General features: G+C 51.2%; 1 protein-coding gene across 1 annotated transcript; it reads right to left on the reverse strand.

The window, feature by feature from the left end:
* Positions 1–8,592: 8,592 nt before the first annotated feature.
* ADAMTS4 (ADAM metallopeptidase with thrombospondin type 1 motif 4) lies at positions 8,593–16,707 on the reverse strand. The gene is made up of 9 exons (XM_005909206.3): positions 15,601–16,707; positions 14,170–14,493; positions 13,788–13,920; positions 13,058–13,228; positions 12,027–12,313; positions 11,734–11,920; positions 11,327–11,502; positions 10,234–10,409; positions 8,593–9,804 (listed from the first exon to the last, which is right to left on the reverse strand). The coding sequence occupies exons 1-9, from the start codon at positions 16,336–16,338 to the stop codon at positions 9,372–9,374; spliced, it is 2,625 nt and encodes an 874-aa protein (XP_005909268.1). The 5' UTR covers positions 16,339–16,707; the 3' UTR covers positions 8,593–9,371.
* Between the last annotated feature and the right edge of the window lie 3,368 nt (positions 16,708–20,075).

Here is a 20,075-nt window from a genome sequence, read left to right on the forward strand (position 1 = left end):
AAGATCCAACTGTCACATCCATACATGACTACTGGAAAAACCATAGCTTTGACTAGATGGACCTTTGTTGGCAAAGTAATATCTCTGCTTTTTAATATGCTATCTAGGTTGGTCATAACTTTTCTTCCAAGGAGCAAATGTCTTTTAATTTCATGGCTGCACTCACCATCTGCAGTGATTTTGGAGCCCAAAAAAATAAAGTCTGTCACTGTTTCCATCGTTTGCCCATCTATTTGCCATGAAGTGATGGGACCGGATGCCATGATCTTAGTTTTCTGAATGTTGAGTTTTAATCTAGTTTTTTCACTCTCCTCTTTCACTTTCAGAATCAAGAGGCTCTTTAGTTCTTCTTCACTTTCTGCCATAAAGGTGATGTCATCTGCATATCTGAGGTTATTGATGTTTCTCCCTTGATTCCAGCTTGTGCTTCATCCAGCCTGGCATTTCGCTTGATATACTCTGTATATAAGTTAAATAAGCAGTGTGACAATATGCAGCCTTGACATACTCCTTTCCCAATTTGGAAGCAGCCTGTTATTCCATGTCCAGTCCCCACCCCTAGACTTATAAAAACAGCCAGTCCTACCAGGACCTTCCTCGGGGCCAAGAAGGACCGAGAGGCTGCTGTGTCAGAAGACCTATCACCCCAGGCTGGTCGGAATACGATTCTCAATGTGTCAGTGGCCCCCCCTGCAATCTAGTGCCACTTATTATCAAAATTGTTTCCTGCTTGGGGTACATCTTTGCAGACCACTCTGGTGTATTTTTGTATCCCCAAGGTATCCCTCAGGCCTTGAAATAGAAATGGTTAATAAAACAAGGAAATATTGAGTATGAAGGGGAGGGCAGCATCTGCTTTAATGTAAAAATGTGTTTCCCCAGATGTTAGAATAAGACGGAAGCTCTGCTAATATGCAGTATGTTTATCTTGTGGCTTCTTGTGGCTACCCGCTTTGAATATTGTGCTCCTTTAGAAGCAGATGATCAGACTGAGAAAACTTTGAATAACTCACAGTGTCTGCCTCAAAAACCTCATGTTCTTATGTGGGGATGGGAGGAGTTACAGACAATATAGTGTAATAAATATGATAACCTAGAAATTGCACCTCATTCACAAGTTGAAGTTTGGGAAAGATTTCCCAGAAGTGACAGGAAACCTAAAGTACGTGTCTATAGCGTGTCCTGTTGCATAAGTTTCTGTTTCCACGCGGCTATTTTACAACTCTGTAGGTAGCTAACCCAATGTAAATTCTATTGTCTGACAGAGGTTCAATTAACTCCCTCCTCCCAAATTTGTGGAAAAACAGTTTTGCCTTCATTTACATATTTCTGTATCCCTGATCTACATAAATGTGTCTATTCTTTTGTTCAGTTGTTCAGTCGTGTCCAACTCTTTGCGACCCCATGGTCTGCATCATGCCAGGCTTCCCTGTCCTTCACCATCTCCCAGAGCTTGTTCAAACGCATGTCCATTGAGTCAATGATGCCATCCAAGCATCACATCCTCTGTCATCCCCTTCTCCTCCTGCCTTCAGTCTTTCCCAGCATCAGGGTCTTTTCCAATGAGTCGGCTCTTTGCATCAGGTGGCCAAAGTATTGGAGCTTCAGCTTCGGCATCAGTCCTTCCAATGAATATTCAAGATTGACTTCCTTTGGGATTGACTGGTTTGATCTCCTTGCTGTCTGAGGGACTCTCAAGAGTCTTCTGCTTGTTTCCTTGTGAGTTAAATAAAACCTTTAACAGGTGTTCATTTTTATACATGTATTAACAAAAAGTCTCTTCATTGACCAAATTTTAAACAGGTCCCCTGAGCCCTCTTTTCCGATAGACCTCATCCTTGGGCCTGTAGCCATTTTTAAGAAGAATCCGGTATCAGTTTAGCAAGAATCCCCTTACCTTTAATTTCTGATCTCCTTGGCCTGCTTTTATCAAGAATTTTAAGTTGGTTTAGCAAGAATCTTCTTATCCTTGATGTAATTTTCCATCCATTGACTCTTTCATTCTGCTTATTGGCTATAAATATCTATTTGTCCTTACTGTATGTAGAGGGAATTCCTAATAATGTACTTTCACAGCCTTGAGAAGCTCCATAGAAATAGCACCTGGAAAAACAGCATATATTAAGAAACTATGTTAATAATTATCTTTCATGTTTTTCTTAGAATAATATCCTTGTTAAAAACCCCAAGGCCAGACCCAGAAGGAAGTATGACTGGAATCATGAAAGCATGGACCTTGAAACACCGGGTCAGAGTCAGGCATGAATGTTGCTTCAGTTCAGTTCAGCCACTCAGTCGTGCCTGAGTCTTTGCGACCCCATGAACCCCAGCATGCCAGGCCTCCCTGTCCATCACCAAGTCCCAGAGTCCACCCAAACCCATGTCCATTGAGTCGGTGATGCCATCCAACCATCTCATCCTCTGTTGTCCCCATCTCCTCGCTGTTTACTTGCTTGCTAATTGTTCCCAAGACTAGCCCAGAAGGGAGAGGCCTGGGGTGAAGACAAAGAGATCTGGACTCTGTCAGTGTCGTCCAGGACATTTAGGAGTATGTGACTGAAACAGCATGTGTCTTGAGAAAGATAATATCTGAGACAGTCTTGTGGTCTACAATTAGGAATAAAAGCTGGACTCAGAGTGGACTCTGCACCTCAGTCCAATAGAGGCTGCAGGTCCCTGACCCATTGCCCCAGATTTCGTGTTCTGTCTTCATTCTCATTGCTCACTTCCGGACCATTAGAGCAACAACTATATTCAGAGTTGAATCCAGTCTCTCTCTGACTGGGACAGTGTTGGCCCCTATTGTGATAATCCTGAATAAAATCTTTCTTACCATTTTAACAAGTGTCAGAATAAGTTTTTACAGAGTGAGAGTTGTAATTTTACCCTTTTCTGAAAATTATCTTTTAACAGATGGATTGTGTTCTAGACCAAGAAAACCATAGTGCAGTCTGAAAATGAGGAATAAATTAGGGCATTGGGGAAATTAAAAAATGGATCAGTAGAGCTAAACGATAGGGTGAGGGGAATGATGAGAGATGAGACTGATGAGGTAAATAGGTGCCAGATAATGAAAGAGTCCATAAGCCACATTAAAAGAGATTTTTATCCTGAGGGCAAGACAAAGGCCTTAAAATGCTCAAAACAGAGATTTTAGGAAGTTTGCTCTGGTGGAAATGTGGAGCATTATCAGAGGGGTCAAGGCTGGAAGCAGGGACCTATTAAGGTTACTGCAGAAATCCAGGAGTGAAATGAATCTCATGCAAAGTAAGGTAATTTCAGTGGGACTAGAGGGAAGAAGACAGCTTTGAGAACTTTTGGGAGGCAAATAGGACTTGGTGATTGATGGCATGTGCCAAGTCAGGGAGTTAGAAGACTCCAAGATGAATCTTGGATTTCTAATGTGGACCAATGGACATTTAATGAGAAACAAAACTTAGAAGAGGCAAATTTGGGGGAAACAGTAGTGATGACAAGTTAAACTTTGGCCTTAATGAGTTTGATGTGCCTGTGAAGGCTTATAATTATATAATACTGGATTTCAGTACAATAGCAACTTTTTTTTGGCTGCATCGGGTCTTCGATGCATCATGGGGAGTCCTTCATTGTTGTGCAGATTCTCTAGTTGTGGTGTGTGGGCTCAGGAGTTGCAGCACACAGGCTTAGTCACTCCAAGGTATGTGGGATCTTCGTTCTCCCCTGCATTGCAAGGCAGATTTTTAACCACTGGACCATCAGGGAAGTCCCACAATGGCAGCTTTGAAACCTCTGTCTGTGTGATGTTGAGCAATACACTCTCTGGGTTTATCTGTACAGTGAACCCATCTTAAAGGGTTTTGTGATATTTAGTGAGAGGTATGGGAAAGGGCCAGCAAACAGTGGATATTCAATACATCTTAATTTTGAGCACAAAATAGGAGTCAAGTAAAAGCCCTATTTTTTTTTTTTTTTTTAAGTTCTCACTATATAATGGAAAAGATAGACTTGTACAGAAAATTGATATAGATCTCATCTAGAGGACTTTTCCTCTGAGCCTCTCCCCCGCCATGATGTTCTACTCTTATAAAACTGATCTTCACCTTCTATCCTTCATATCTACCATCTTCTGACAACTCCTCTACATTCATTTGCAAGCTCCCTGTTTTCAGGAAACTTCACTTCCACTCCTTTTCATGCCGGCCCCACCCTGGGCTTAGTCATCATCTAGAACTGCTACATTTCTGAAACCTTGGATTTTAATATGCTGGTTTCTACCACAACATCCTGCCTTTTTGTATTCTGAATAAAATGATGGGGCCCCTAGAGGCCCACTCATGACACACAACGTAATAGAAGAAACCCAGTCTAATAACTAAAAATAATTAAATCTCTACTTGCGCTTCCCTGGTGGCTCAGTGGTAAAGAATCCACTTGCCAATGCAGGAGACGTAGGTTCAATCCCTGGATCAAGAAGATCTCCTGGAGAAGGAAATGGCAACCCACTCCATTATTCTTGCCTGGAGAATTTCATGGACAGAGGAACCTGGCAGGCTACAGTCCACGTGGTTGCAAAAGAGTCCGGGAGTCGGACTCGACTTGGTGACTAAACAACAACAGCAACAAATCTCTACTTAGTTTCTCCAGGAGACATGGGCATGGGGGAAGGGAGAGGGAAGCAAGAGCACATTCTAATGCACAGCTCAATGTCTTTAAAATCCTCCCCTGCCACTTAACACTTTCTACTGAGATGGTAGCTTCTTCCCAAAACTACCCCTTCCAACTACTCAGTTCCTTACAGGTATTATCCACCAGCTTCAAGTCTGTTTGCTTTATTTTGATTTTGCATACTGGAGAAGAGCTTGGGAGCTGACCTAGCAAGCAGAAATTCTTTTTTCTTCCACCACTACCCTACTCTCCACAAACGCTTACAGTTTACTTCTCAAAGGTGAGGCAGATACCTCTAGGAAGACTTCTGTGACCTCATACCCTATGACCCCCCCCTCTATCTTGACACCTGTCACACATGTCTAAAATCTTTGTCTTACCCAAATGTCTGAGCCATCAGACTATGAACTCTCTGAGGACAGAAAGCATGTCTTCCTTTTTATTATCCCCTGAATGTAACCTAGAACTTTTGGCACAAATTTTTACAAAATAGCCCAAGTAATAATAATATTATTATTACAATATAATATTAGATTATATAATATAATAATTGATCAAGTAATTTAAGATCATGCCATTGCATCTTGGCTCTTGCAAAGCTTAGATTCAGTCCAACTGCAAAAATCTGTGTCCTTTCCAGACACTGTGAGAGAATGATTTGATTCCGGTTTATAACCTAATTGGTTTATTTATTGAACAGGTAAGTGTGATTAAGTCAATTAATTTATTTCCTCTGACCCACGTTCAGACCACATTTCCAGCTTCTCAGTGCTTCCTTGCATCCGTATTTGAACATGTGTGTCAACGTGGGTCACCGTTGGTGTAATTTATTACTGGGTCTGCAGGGCCTGTTGTTGGTTGCCCAAAGACTATGAGGGATGCCTCCAATCTACTTCCTGCCCTCCCTTTCCTTCCTAAAGCTACGTAAGTACTCAGGGCCTGTCCCCATACAAGGTCCTTTCTGAGGAAGTTTTCAGCATTGTTGCCCCCCCTTCCCCTCGCCCGCCTCTTTCAGAGTGGTTTTTTAAGAACTGGTGGTTTCCTGCAGCTGTCAGCTGGTTACTCTTGCTGCCAATGATTTTGGCTTCCCCCCAGCAACAGTCAATGAGGAAGGTGTTCAACTGGTTCAGAAGCATCCTCTTATACGTATTAACAATAAAATGTTAATACATTAAGTTCTACTCTCTTCCTCCTTCCTCCCCAACAAGTCCTGACCATGAGATGAAGGTTTTGTCACTTACCATCACTCTGGTATTTTAGAAAATAAAATATTATAATACTATGTGAAAATCAAAGAAGTGGGGCTAGAGAGGGGGTGGAAATGTAAATTAATAGCTCATTCCACAGCATACACCCCACCCCAAACACTGGCTCTCCCACTCCCATCACAAAATTAGTGATTGGACAAATGCCCAGATTTCTTCTGCTCTAACCACTAAAACAGAGAATCTCAGGGACAGGAAGATTTAAAAGAAATTGGTCCAAGTCACAGCTATTGCTTCAATCTCCTCCCCCACTCAAACACACAGTCACCCTTGCCATCCTATAAAATAGTTGTCTCTGCTTGAACTTCTGAAAGGACTGGGCTCTCCCAGCAGTCACTGATTCTTCTTTCTTCAGCTCAACATCATTCTTTTCCCCTTAAGGACCAGATATCTGAACTGTCTCCGTGCTTTCCTCCCTCCTGTTATTCCTGTTTCTCCTCTGTTTGTCCATCCATACCCCAGCTCAGCCCCATGAAGGCAATAGATTAGGCAGACTGAGGAGTCAGGGCTCATCCTGGCTCTTCGAGTGAGGTATGCACCCCTTAATCCATGGGAAGAACTTGCTGGACTCCTGACATCAGGATATTAGGTAGTCTATGGCCTTGTTCTGGGGAGGGTGCTATGATGAGAACATTCTGGAAAGGGGTGAGGCCTTGCTTGGGATTTAGGGCCAGAATGCCCATCACTTCTCTTTGGGGAGCAGCCCTCTCTTCTCTTTCACTGTCTGACTCCACCCACCTACCCGCCCAATCATACAGGTGGCCTCTGAGCTCAGCGCCTTCCTGGGAAAAACTTCTTCATGGCAGTCAGAACCTTATTCAGTGAGAAAAGGGCTTTCTCTTAAAATAGTACATATGAAAGTGATTTACAAAGTGTGAATTACCATAGACACTAAAGAAACGTAAGAAGGGGTATCACAATTACCTGTTCGTAAGGCCCAGCCCAGGACACTCTCCTTTTTTATTTTATTTTATTTGACCACACTGCACAGCATGCAGGATGTTAGTTGACCAGAGATCAAATCTGTATCCCCTGCAGAGGAAGCACGGAGTCCTAACCATTGGACCACTAGGGAATCCCAGGATTCATCCTCCTGAAACCTCAGAGCCCACTGAAGCCTGGGCATCAGTTCAGTTTGCCTTTATTATACAGTTCTTCATATCATCCTATCTTTCTCTTTGCAGAGGTATACTACAAAACATTTCCCCAGGTTGCGGTGAGCATCTTTAGTCATGTATTGTTTGCGTTTGTACCTCAGGTCTACTTAGGACCGAACTTGGCTGATTATACCATTAGCTCATGTTATTGGCGGCCCAATTTTGCTACTTAGATGAAACATTTGAAGATCACTCTGGCCTTGTCCCACTCTCCTGTTTCTCCCTCCTCTAGCCTCGCTGGTAGGAGGATGGGAGGAAGGGCCAGGGCCAAGCACAGCAGTGGGGCCATACACGATGAAGAGAAGAGATGGAGCGGAGCAGGGGCCTGCTCCGTTCCCGGTGCTGCTGAGGGAGCAAGTGCCATGCTCGGTGGCACAAACTCCAGTGCACTGTGCAAGGCACTGCCTGGTACAGAACGTGAGCAACGAAGCCCAGCCCCAGTGAGCACGGCACACACCGCCACTGTCTATGGCTTGCCTTAATCCCCTATATCCCAAGCAATGCATGGCAGCCCAGCAGGAGCTACTAAGGCAGACTGAAGCACCTCTATTTTCCCTGCTTCCTCTTCCTCAACTTCCACCTCAGGGTCTTCTTTACCTATAGTTCCTCCCTCACCTCCACATTTAGACCTTCTTTAATCCCTAGCAGTCCTGCTCCTGCCTCAAGACTCCAAATTCTTGCAGGGTCTACCTGCCACCCTATCACAAGCCTGTTCCTTTAATCAAAGTCACCCAGTCAGAAGGAAAAATAGAATTGTTTAGTATCCAACTGCCCTTCAGGTGTTTTCTGCCACCACTGAACAATTGGCTCCCCCTTGCCTCAGCTTCTCCACACCTTTTTTTGTTTTGGGCCCTCCTGACTATCTCCCACACCTCTTCTTAAATTCCATTCTAACCTCACGTCTTCAAAGAAGTCTGCTAGGTTTACACTGGTTTCTAGGGACTCTGTGCCTGTTACTCAGTACTCACAAGGGTAATTCACATGGGTACAGTCTTCACGGTTTTGAAAATACTGTAACATTTGTTCAGAATAACCCTGTGGGAAGAGGTATTTTTAGCCCTCTTGCACACATGAGCAACCTAAGGCTCAAAATCCGTGACTTATCTACCACTACCAGCTAATAAGATGCTGAACCCCAGCTCAGATTTAGACCCACCAGCGCCTGCTCCAGTGACCTTCCTGAAATAGCCTCCCCAGGACCCCCTCACCTAGCACTCTCATTGCTAAGCACTGTATGTGTTGACACTTGTTATTTTTCACCTTCATGTTCTTGTCAACTGTGCTTGTACTGCAGTGTTTATTAAGTCTCCACGTGGTTGGGAGCCTCCAGGTATCAGGGACAGGATTGTCCTTTCTCTGACAGTCCTTCAAAATCCAGGCTAGGGCTCTGCCAACCAAAGGAATTGAGCCTGGGGGCGAGGCCAGGCACCACTGACGCAGATCTTTGCCACCTTCAGATGCACTACAGACTCCGGAGACAGTGGAGCCGAGGACAGCAAGGTGGTGATAACAACAACGGACAGCAGTTGCCATTTGTTGAGCACTTACTGAGTGCTAGGCATTATGCTAGTTCTTTATTTACAGTATTTAATCCTTATAACAAATTTACAAAGGAGGTATTATTATCGTCAAATGAGGAAACTAACGTTCAGAGATGTGGAATCAGGGTGCAACCCACATCTGTCTGACTCCAAAAGGAGCACATAAATAGCAGAACTCAATTTATATTTAAAAAATATGATAATCCCTTACTCCCTGAAGGCCTATCCTACCCTTGACTCTTCCTTTCCGAGAAAATAAAATTCAAGGAGAGGAAAGCTGGGCAGGATGACACACACACACACACACACACACACACACACTTTGTCACACACAAACACACACAGATCACGTACACCTATCACCACCACCCTGGATTTCCTAGACAGGGTGAGAGCTAGGAAGGCAGGGGATCAGTTTCCCCAGGACCCTGACCCTCATCCCCATCCCTGGTGCTAAATAAAAGTGAATAAATATGAAATAAATACAACTGGGGCCCACCCTGCCTTCCCCCTCCCTCCTGTGACCAGCAGGGCAGAGGGGGCAGTTTAGATAGGGGACAATCTCCCAGCCCCTTCCATCCACCAGCCATCCAGGGCAGGAAACCCCGGCAGGGCCAGCCTGCTCGGTAGCGCGGGGAGGAGAGGCGGGGCTCACTAAGCCCCTCCCCCACGATGTCTCGGGGTGAGGCCGCTGCAGAGGTCTCTCGTTCACCCAGCTAAGTCCGAGGCCCCGGTGCCCAGAAAGGGCAGCCGGGATGGTGAGGTTATTTCCTGCCGGCCCAGGAGCGCCGCCGGAGGATCTCCAGAATCTGTGACTTGCGGCGCAGCCAGTCCTGGGGAGTGGGGCGTGGCGTGGAGGGGACTGGTCGCGGTCGCGGCACGAAGAAGCTGTATCTGAGGCGGGCGTTCTGCGGGTTGCCAGCCACTAGGACCTGCAGCGTTAAGGGCTCAGCCAGGGGCCCGTGTCCTGACAGTGTCTCCGAGGCTGCAGTGGCCCCGCTGTAGCGCAGGCTGACGGCCCCGGGCAGTACCACGTCTGTGGGGGACGGGATCAGCGTGTATTCACCATTGAGGGCATAGGAGCCATCGGGGAGCTTCAGGGCCAGGTAGAGGCTCCGGACGCTAGGGCTCCCCTGCTGTCGCACCAGGATGTGGGTGGCCCCAGCGGGGATGGTGACCACGTTGTTGTATCCGTACCTGTGTTCGAGTAGAGGAGAACTCAGCATTTCGGTGAACCCTCTCTGCCATTCTGAGCAGGGTTTGTACCATCACACGTGTGCAGCAGTTGTCTCCCCAGACCTTCCTGAGCTGTCCAGCCTAGATCTGAGCTATCTGCAGATGTGTCCTTCTCCCTCTTTGTGGGCCCTTACACCTGCCGCCCCTTCTTGAGGTACCCTTCTAAGCCCCGCTCCTTGGCACGCTCCAATCCCTACTCCCTCCAGGAGGGAGGTCGCCTCCTGGGGAAGCCTTCCCCAATGCCCACAGGGCCCTCATGGCAAGCCCAGGCTGACACTCTGGAGCAGGGGTCTGTTTGTGTCCCTTACTAGACTCCCAAGTCAGCTCTTTGAGAGGAGAAACAGTGTTGAGGATACCTTTATATCCCCAGGAAGGTGGAAGTGAACAAACCTGAATTTTTTGAAGGAGCCAGACTGCTTGCTGCAGCTGGAACCATCCCCACCACACACCATGCACTTGTCGAACTTCTTTTTGGAGCCAATGACGCGGTCACAGCCGGCATGGATGCAGCGGCCCTGGACACAGACTGAGGAGCTGTCCGGGGAACAGGGGGTCCCATCTGCCACCTGAGGAGAAGAGAGGGAGTGATGAAAGGGTCTTCCTAAATCAAAAGGTGTTGGTAAGCCAAACAAAAACCATATCCCATCAGGGAGGGGATGTGGATGGAATGCGGAAGGAACCCCAGGCTCTGTAACGGATGATAATCATAATGACAGTGATAAAAGCCACCATTTTCAGAAGCTCACGCTGAGTTAGACACTGTGCTAAGTGCCATATAAATCTCACAACCACTATTTGAGGTTTGTAGAGATGGAACACTGAGGTTTAGAAAGATTAGGAGCTTGCTCAAAGGTTACACAGCTGGCAAGAGGAGATGCCAACACGGGAATTGCAGGTCTGAGTCCGAACACCAAGCCCTAAACTTTGGTGTAGTGTCCCAGCTAGACACTAGAGGGCAGTCAACAAGTAGGCATTCTCCCCAGAAGAGGGTGAAGGAGGCAAGACTGCTAGTCTAGTTCTTCCTTCTTCAGCTTCAGCCCAGGGCCCCATCACAGAGAGGGGCGGGGCAGGGCCATCACCCTCTCCAGGCCTGTTTAGTGGGGGACTGGCCCCCCATGAGCTCAGTGAGGCCACCACTGTAATTCAACAGAGCAGCCCATCCGATGGGGGTCAGAGCCATGCCCAAAAGGCCACAGGCTTCCATTCTCACCACATGGAGCAGTGAAAGATGGGGAGAGGAAGACCGAGAAACCGATGGAAATGGGACAGGCTAGCACGTCCTGATGGACAACTTCTCCAGAGTCCAGGGCTGGTTTTCCAAATACCCTTAGACAGAGAAGTCTGAATGGAGCCCTGGGCTGGCCAGGCATGGCCGTGGGAACTCCAGCAATAGCGCTGTTTTGGATCTTGGCCATCAGAAAGCAGAGGGCCTCTGGGGGGGTGAGTGAGCACAGACAAGGCCCGGGAGCATTCTGGTCCTCACCCGTGGGTCCAGCACGTAATAGTAGCCCAGTGCCCGGGTCTGGCAGGTGAGTTTGCACTGGTCCCGGGGGGCCACACCAGTGTAGCGAGGAACCCAGTCCATGGGCCCGGGGAAGTTCTTGAAGAGGTCAGTGCGGTGGTTGTAGGCAGCACACTGCTCTTCGCGGAAGGTCAGTGCTGTAAGGTTAAAAATGGACAGTCAGAGCCCCTCTCCCTCACACTGCCCCACCAGCCTCCCATTAGCCTCTCACACCTTCTAGACAGCATGACAGCTCTCTACCCCACAGACTGCCTGTCACTCCCCTCAACAGCAGGACCCTTAACACTTCCTTGGTCCCTGAACTTAAGGGACAGTGCTTTCTGCTCTCCCAATGCTTTCCAAGGGGTTCCCTACCTCCCACTCCTCACCTGAGCCAGTTGGGCAGTCCTGGGTGTTGCAGGAACGGAAGCGGGTACGGCGGCCCTCACAGTACTTGCCACCATTCCGGGGGACGGGCCGTGTGCAGTCCCGGGAAGAGAACTGGACGCCACCCCCACAGCTCCGAGAGCAGTCACCCCACGATCCCCAGGGACCCCAGCCACCAGCCTGTGGGACCTGCAGAAGGACAGAATGGAAGAGTGGGGTCAATATACGCTCTTGGGCTCAGGGCCAGTCACCACTCCCCCCGGCCCTCTGCCCCACCCCTGCCCTTGGATCTCACATTGAAAGCCTGGAGCTGGTCCACATGGAGGCAGCGGCCACCCATACAAGCCTGTGCGGGCCCGCAAGGGGTACCGTCGGCCCAGGGTGAGTGCTTGGTCTGGCACATGGCATGGCCATTCAGATGGCCAGAGCACCAGAGGGCAGCACAGGGCGGCGGCAGCTGTGGACAATGGCGCGAGTCAGGCCCAAAGGTCAGCTGGCACTGGCGGTCAGCGTCGTAGTCCTTGCCGGGGAAGGTCACGGGCAGATGCAGAGGAGCCTCCGGCTTGTCTAGGAGACAGTGCCCTGGGAAAAGAGGCAGGGGCGTTATGAAGCCAGCAAGAGGTTGCAGAGGGGCCTGCTGGTCATCAGCTGAAATCTTGGGTTCCCGGGTGGCTGAGGGATCCTACAAATTCTAGTACTAGAAGAAGCTTTAAATAGCAGCTGTAATTTATTCGATGTTTATTTGATGAGCACTGACTAAATGCTTGACCAGCAATATGTGTTTAATCATGGCCAGCACCTGTGAGGCAGGTGCTATTTTACAGATTTTTTTTACAGATTTTTACAGATCGGCTATGCAGAAGTGAAGTAACTTACAGTCACACATCTACACACATCAAAAAGTAGGATCAGGAGAGGAGCTCACAGCACTAGATTTTCCTACCTAGTCTAACCAAATACAGACTTCTTGATCTGCTTCTCATCAACAGCACTGTTCGATCATAGTCATACTGCTAAGTCTGCACACCTCAAGTGACAAGGCCTCCTTCACAATTGGCCCCTTCTGGTGTCAAACAGTTCTGGCCCTTAGAAGGTCAGTTCTAATTCTTTTGAGGCCAAAACTTGCCTCCTGTAGTTGTGCTATTCATCCTGAGAGGAAGTGGGAACCACATAAAGGCAGCAACGTTTCTCACCCCATCCCACATGTAGAGGAAGCATGTTGGAGAGAGTCAATTTGGCCCATGTGGGATACGACAGAAGAGGAAGTACTATGCAGGGGGCAGGAACTGTGTCCTGCACAGGGCGAGGGGAGCGCCATCTGCTTACCGAAGCCATTGTCTAGGAAGTCAGTGATGAAGCGGGCGCTGCAGGGGGACCAGGGCTCCTCGGGATCCACGTGAGCCATCACAGGAGCCATGACGTGGCGGGAGGTGCTCTCAGGCCCATTCAGACCAGTGCATTGCTTCGAGTTGTCATGGAGCATGCTGAAGACATGGCCTGTGGAGCAGAGGCCCTGTTAGTGGCCACGAATCCCATCCCTGGGCCCTCAGTGGGCTGCAGACCCATCAAAGCCTGGTTGCAGCTTTGGAGGATCAGATCCATTCCACATCTCCTTCTGCCCCCAGTGTCCTTCTGGTGCTCCAAGGGCTTCTCAGTGTGTAGCCCCCATTTCTCTGTCTCCCTTCCCCCTGATATATTCAGGGGCCCTCCCTACTCACTTTTCCTTACAGCCAACATTCCCAACCCTGATTCCATCCATTCTATCACTGACTCTTGTGAATAATCTCTCTCAACATTGTCCCACCTCCCCCTCCAAACACACACACACACACCCAAGTTCACAGTAGATTTCTACACACTATCTCATTGAATAGAAAAATGTGTTTGTCTACATTCTGAGCAGAGAATGGTAGTGGCCCTGGACTGAGGCTTGGGGAGAAGGAAGAAAAACCTGGTGACCTCCACTTGTACGCTGGTGAGCGCACCGTTGCCTCACCTCACCCCTGACAGCTCTCTCACTCCTCATGCGTGCCCCATGACCCCACCGCCAGCTTACCCAGTTCATGAGCAGCGGTGAAAGCTGACTGCAGCCCATCATCCTCCACAATGGCACAGCTCCGGGCGGGGTCACACACGGTGCCCACGTCAGCCATGCCTAGAGTGTCACAGGTAGAAACTCCGCACAGGTCCTGTGGAGAGGGATCAGAGACACTGCATGAGGGAACAAGACAGCGGGGTGCGTTGAGCTGAGATCCAGATTAGTGGGGACCTGGGCACTGCGCCTTCGGCACTGTCGGGGCCAAGATGGCACTGGCAGTGTGGCTGGGGCCAGGCACCATGTCGAACTACCCCAGGGGCACCATTTACACTAGAGTCTGTGCAGCGGTGCTTCTTGGAGTTGTGCAGGGCGTTGCCTGAGGTGCTGCCCGGGGCCTCACCTGCCGGGTAAACAGAATGGCTGTGTCAAAGTGGCCAGGGTCCGCGTCGTCAGGGGTGTTGAGTCCTCGTTGCCAGGCACAGAAGCTGCGCAGGGTCTGGGCGGCACTGGGGCCCACTTGGGGCCCTTCCTCACCTGGCCCCAGAACCACTAGCCGAGTCACCACCAAGCTGACGGGGTTGCGGATGCTCGGGTGCTTGAAGGCCTTGGCCGCCGCTGCCATAACTGTCAGCAGGTAGCGCTTGAGCCCTGCACCATGGAATGCCGCCATCTTGTCATCTGCCACCACCAGAGTCTCCACAAATCTGCTCAGTGAGGCAAAGCGCTGCAGAGGAAAAGAGGGGAAGAGGATCCTGAAATAGCCTCCCAGACCCGTGGATAACTTCTCCCCTCCCTCACTTCCTAGGTCTGGAACTCAGCAGAGCCAGCTGGGCCTCACATATCCCATGGGATTCTTGACGGGTCTGGTGAGGCCTCTCCCCCGACAACTCCAAATCCCTGGGCTTTTGCGGTAACTCTGAGAAATCATCTGTTGGTTCTGAGAAGAGGAGGGGATAGGGAGGCCACGTCCCAGGGCTGTGTGGGCCCCTGAAGTGAAAACCAGTTGGGACGGCCTCTGGGAGGGACCATGGGGTCCTCCAGGCCCAAGTGTGGCTGGGGCCTGCAGGACTGGGGCTAGAGGGCTGGGCTGCAACGTGTCTGCCCTGTGTGGTTGGAGGAATAATTCAGTCAGCAGCTAGGGCCAGGGCCAGATCTCAGCGTGGCGGATGCGGAGGGAGCGTCTGGTCTGGATTAAAGCTAGAGAGGGAGGGAGGGAGGAAGGGAAGAAGGGGGAGAGCGGGAGTGGGAGGGAGGAAAGGATGGAGCCTCGGGCAGCCTTACAGTCAGTCCGCAGTGTGGGAAGAACCGACCAGAACGGACTTCAGGGTGCCTTGCCTCCCTGTCCGCTCCTGCCCTAGTTGGTCGTTTGCCAGAACAATTTTGAAGACAGCATCAGAAGCCAGAGGCCAATCCCTCGGGCCTCAAACCTCATTCCTTTAGCTGGTGGTGGGGTGAAAGTCAAACTTGGGGCCCAGAAAAGAGTCAAGGCCAGGGGGCTGTTAGGAGGGCCTCACTGTTGGGGACTGTGCCAGCAGGATAGCCAGGGCCATAGCCACGCAGGGGCGGGATGCGGAGAGGCAGCAGTCACTCCCAGCACAGAGTCTCTGACCCACCTCTGGGAAGCACCCCTTGGGATCAGCGATCTGGCCAGAAGAAGGGTTGGGGCAGGGAGAAGCCAGAAGCTTCCCAGGGAAGGAGGCTAGTGGAAAAAGAAAAGGCAGGCAGAAGGGAGGGGAGCAGCAGACGGGCCAGAAGTGGAAGTGGGTGGAGAGAAGACGAATGGGGGTCAGTAGGACAGACACGGCAGGACACGGACTCCAGGACTGCCTACCTTAGCCCTTCGGGGGCTGGGGCTGGGTTTCCCAGGAGGAGCCTTGACGTTGCACATGGGGCCCTGGCCGCTGACAGGACTCTTCCGGCGTAGGATGTGAGCCCCAGGCCCCCCAGCGGAGTTAGGCGCGCCTCCCTCCAGGGGCTGGATGTGGAGTTCAGTCCCTCGGTACTGCAGCACCCCTAAAAGTGCTCCCCCGTCCCAGTGCAGAGATGCCACCGACTCCGGATCTCCGTTGATGGTGCCGGTGAGGTAGGTGCCTGGCTCCGCCCCACCTAGCAGCTCAGGTGCTCGGCCCAAGTATTGCACCGTCAGCCCCTCAACCTGCACGCCGGGGTCCTTCTCCAGCTCTAGCAGCAGCGTCTCCCCAAAGGCTGGCAAGCGGTACAACAGCCTGGCAGGGGCGCCCAAACCAGGCAGGACGCTGCCGTTGAGCTTCTCTGGAAACACGATCTCCTCCTCCCGGGGGAGGGGGCTGGCCGGCCAGGCTGAGGGCAGAAGGGAGGCTAGCAGCAGCAGCCACACTAGCCTGGAGCCGGAGACGGGCACAGTGGGGAGCAGCAGGCGGGGTTGGATTCCCCACAGCCAGCCGTCCGCCAAGCCCCTCCCGGGATGCGAGTCCATGTGGGACATGGCACTGATGCTGTAGCTGGGAGGGACTGAGGCCATCTGGGCACCAAGTCCTCCCTGTCCCGGCTTCGAAAAGCTCCTCTCTGCAGCCTGGGGGCTCAGACTCATGCCAGGGTCAGAGGCAGAGTTTTCAGAGGGCCCGGGGACCTTCAGAGGAGTTGGAGAAAACTTGGCCCTTAGGCTTAGGAGAAGTGCCTAGTGGTCTGGTTCCTCCACACTCTCCTCCCACTCCCTCCTTCTCCTGGGTCTGTTTCTCCCTGCTTGTGTCTTCTGCAGCTTCTCTGGCTTCTCCCTCTGCTCTCTCAGACTCTCTCTGGCTTCGCTTCAATGCCTGTCCTCTCTCTCTGCCTCCTTCCGCCGTGCCTTTGTCTCTCCTTTTCTCTCTCCCGTGTCTATGTGTCTGTGGGTCTCTCTCTGAGTTCTTCCCAGCTTCTCTCCGCGCCAGCTCTTTTTAAGCATCCCCAGCTGCTACGATTGGCTGAGCTATAAGCCATTCAGCCCAGAGCTCTGGTGGCAGAACTCAGATGGGTGTCTCATTGCTTCCCAAAAATCCATTTGTTTTTCTTTAAAAAAAAAAAAAATGGGACTTGCCCAGTCCCAGTTGCTAGAGGGGACTCTCCCAGGCACTGGGCCAGCTGATGACATAGCCTTTTCCCAAACTCCGAAGTCGGCTCTCAGCTGTCTCACTCTCTTTGGTGGGGTAGGAAGTCAGGGAAAGGGCCTGACCAACACGCAAAGAAAGGATCAAAGTCCCAGGAGAATTCTTGCTCCCACTGTCTAGCCTTTTCTCAGGGATCCTTCATGATGCTCTCTGCGCCTATAGGCTGGTTTCCAGGGCCAAGGGAAATGAGTGAGCTGCCAGGGAAAGAGGGTGGGGAACAGGTAAGGAAGCATCAAGAGGGTAGAACAAAGAAAGGAGGTGACTTGACACAGCTCAGGAACCAAGCAGTTGGAGAGAGTACAGGAGGCTGGAAGAAGGGACAGGCAAGGAGACAGTGATCAGGAAGAGTACTCCTCAAAGGCAGGATGAGTCTGCCTAGAATGGGCACATGAAGCAGGCAGAGGCCACGGCAGACAGGATTAAGGACTTTTATAGAAGGAAGGCCCAGGGTGGCACCTCTGCTTCCCTTCTCTTTCCCTTAGGCTCCCCCTTCCTGAATTACCATTCCCCGCCCCCTCCATCGCCCAAACAGCCATTCCGCCTCCATTCCCCCCAGGGCTCCCCCTCCCCACTTCCTGGCTCCCCATTTCCCTGGCCGGGTTCCCAGGAGCTTCCCCCAGGCTCCGGGCCTAGCTCTTACCCACTCTCAACTGCCCTAACCCCTCCCCCAGCCTCAAGTCAGTCAACCCCCAGCACAGGAAAGACTTGTTTGCTCAGGATACACCCTGTGTCAGTCCATCAGAGGGAATCCCCACTTGGTTCCCTTTTTTTGGCCCCACTTTGTCCTAAGAACCCAATGTTTCCTGGAATACCTAGTAATCTTTATTTCTCATTCCCCATGGGGCAGGAGAGAGTGGATGCAGCATTGTGTATATAGGAAACTTAAGGCACTGAGAGAAACAGAAGCCCAGAGCCCAGGCCGGGGAGAGTGCTTGAGGAGGAAGAGGTAATGTTTGGGAAAGGAAACAAAATGATTCCCTTGGTTCGGGACTGGAGAGAACTCAGCAAAGGAGTCTTGGGGGTGGACTACCAAGGCAAGGAAGGAAAGGGTTCAGAAGTAGGGGCGATTTCTGCTCAGCCCGTGCTATGGCCACTCCTTTCCCCAGGATATCCCCAGGAAGGCGAGTGCAGTCAGCACTTTCCTTTCCCAGCGGTGGACCACCTGCCCCTACCCCCATGCCCCTATTCACTCTCTGCCTTGTCACCTCCTGTCCTCCACAGCACATCCGCCAGAACACTTCCTCTCCCCTTCCCTTCCTGCTCAGGTTGCTAATACCTGCCCTGGTGCCCATCGCTTCCTGTATCACCCACCAGCTTCTGACTGCCACACCCGCCTGTGGACCCACCACACACCCGGACCCTGGTCTTAAGTGGAGGGGGTTGATGTTGCAGGAGTCAGACAAAGGCTAGGAGACCAGAAGGGGCAGGGGCAAGAGGAGCTATCACCAGAGGGCTCTTACCACCCCTTTCTACCCCCATCTGAGACGAGGACAAAGGGGGTGACTAAGCAGTGAGAGACAAAGGGCCTTAGAGCCACAGCGGCAGTGTGTGAGTGTGTGGGGGGTGCTGGCAGCAGGCCGGAGGCACAAAAGATGCAGTGTCCTAGGCAGCCCCCCAGGATCCCTCACCCTAGCTCAAGTTGCCCCCAGGGCCAAGCAGCCCAGAGTCTATCCTGATTTCTCATCTATCCTGACACGCGTCTATGTGTGTGTGTGTGTGTGTGTGTGTGTGTGTGAGACTCAGTTGTGTCTGACTCTTTGCGACCCCTATGGACTCTAGCCTACCAGGCTCCTCTGTCCATGGAATTTTCCAGGCAAGAATACTGGAGTGGGTTGCCATGCCCTCCTTCAGGGCATCTTCCCGGCCCAGAGATGGAACCTGCATCTCCTGCATTGCAGGTGGATTCTTCACTGCTGTGCCACCAGGGAAATACCTCTTAGGCTGGATTAAGGCAAAAAAAAAAAAAAAAATGCAGTCCCCACCTCGTTCTCCCACACTATTACCACATTGACTGTGTTTCAGGGAGACAAGGCCCAGGGAGCCGAAGGGGAATGAAGGGGGCAGGGAGGCCCAGCCTCTGCCTGGCTCTTGGGGGCTGCCCAGTCTTTATCGTCAGTTCCCACAGCGTGGGATATGGCCCCACCCTTTGGTACAGTTCCCATTAGGTTAACTAGAAGTTTGCCTTTCCCCTCTTTATTTGAAGCTAAGAGTTACTTGTGTCTGCCACTCTCTTGGTCTGTCTGTCCCACCCTGCGGCACTGCTGGTGGGCTCTGGCCCAGGGACCCTCTCAGGGGGATATCTGGGGGAAAGCCTCTGTCCAGACCCCAAGTGGAAGGGATGTGCAAACTCAACGGGTGGCCCAGCTGGAGCTCAGCTTAGAGGCCGAGAGAACAGGAACCAGATCCAAGGCTGGGAAACTCCTCTTTGTCTATACCGCACAGAATTGGGATCAGACTCCTATGGTACCACATTTCTATGCCATTGGCCACGGGAGAGGCCAGGTCAGAAACACATGAGGTAAAAGAGACTGACCAGGGATGGAAGTGGGATGCTAGGGATCACTAAGGGCATTTACCGAGTCTGTAATTCTGTAGGTTCTGGAAAGCTGGCAGATATCAGGGTCACCTACAGGGGACCTCCTCTCCTCCGCTAGGATGAGGCGACTCCTACACACCCCAGCAGCCTGTTCCAATGCTGGTGGCCTTGGCCTCCTCCTCTTTTTTTCCATTCAGGTTTGGCGGGAGTTCTCAGACCCGCCCAGTCCCACTTGGGCCCCTTTTCCCTAACCCATTTAGGCCATCTGGAAATTAGCTAGCTCCCTCTGCTCCAAATCTTTTGGATTTGGGGATAAGAAGGTAACTGGCAAAGCCTGGCGCTACCCTAGAAGGGCAGGACTACAGCAACAGAGCGGCGCAGGCAGAAAGTGGGGAAGGGTCTCCATGTCAGTGTGTGTCTGGGACCGGGCGGCAGGACACTTTCAAAGGCGAGCACGGGCAGCGCGGCGAGGCTTCGTGAGGGGAGCCGCTGCCAGCGGCAGCGGTGGCAAGTTTCTGTGGCTCAGCCTTTGAAGAGCCCGTCAGGAGCGGTGGGAAGCACGGTCCCCAGCCTCAGGTGTTTAAGCGAAAGTGAAGCCGAGGCGCAGAACCCGGATGGTGTCAGGTTAGCGAGCGGCGACCCAGCCAG

Source organism: Bos mutus, chromosome 3 (assembly GCF_027580195.1).
Source record: "Bos mutus isolate GX-2022 chromosome 3, NWIPB_WYAK_1.1, whole genome shotgun sequence".
Classification (NCBI taxonomy): Eukaryota; Metazoa; Chordata; class Mammalia; order Artiodactyla; family Bovidae; genus Bos; species Bos mutus.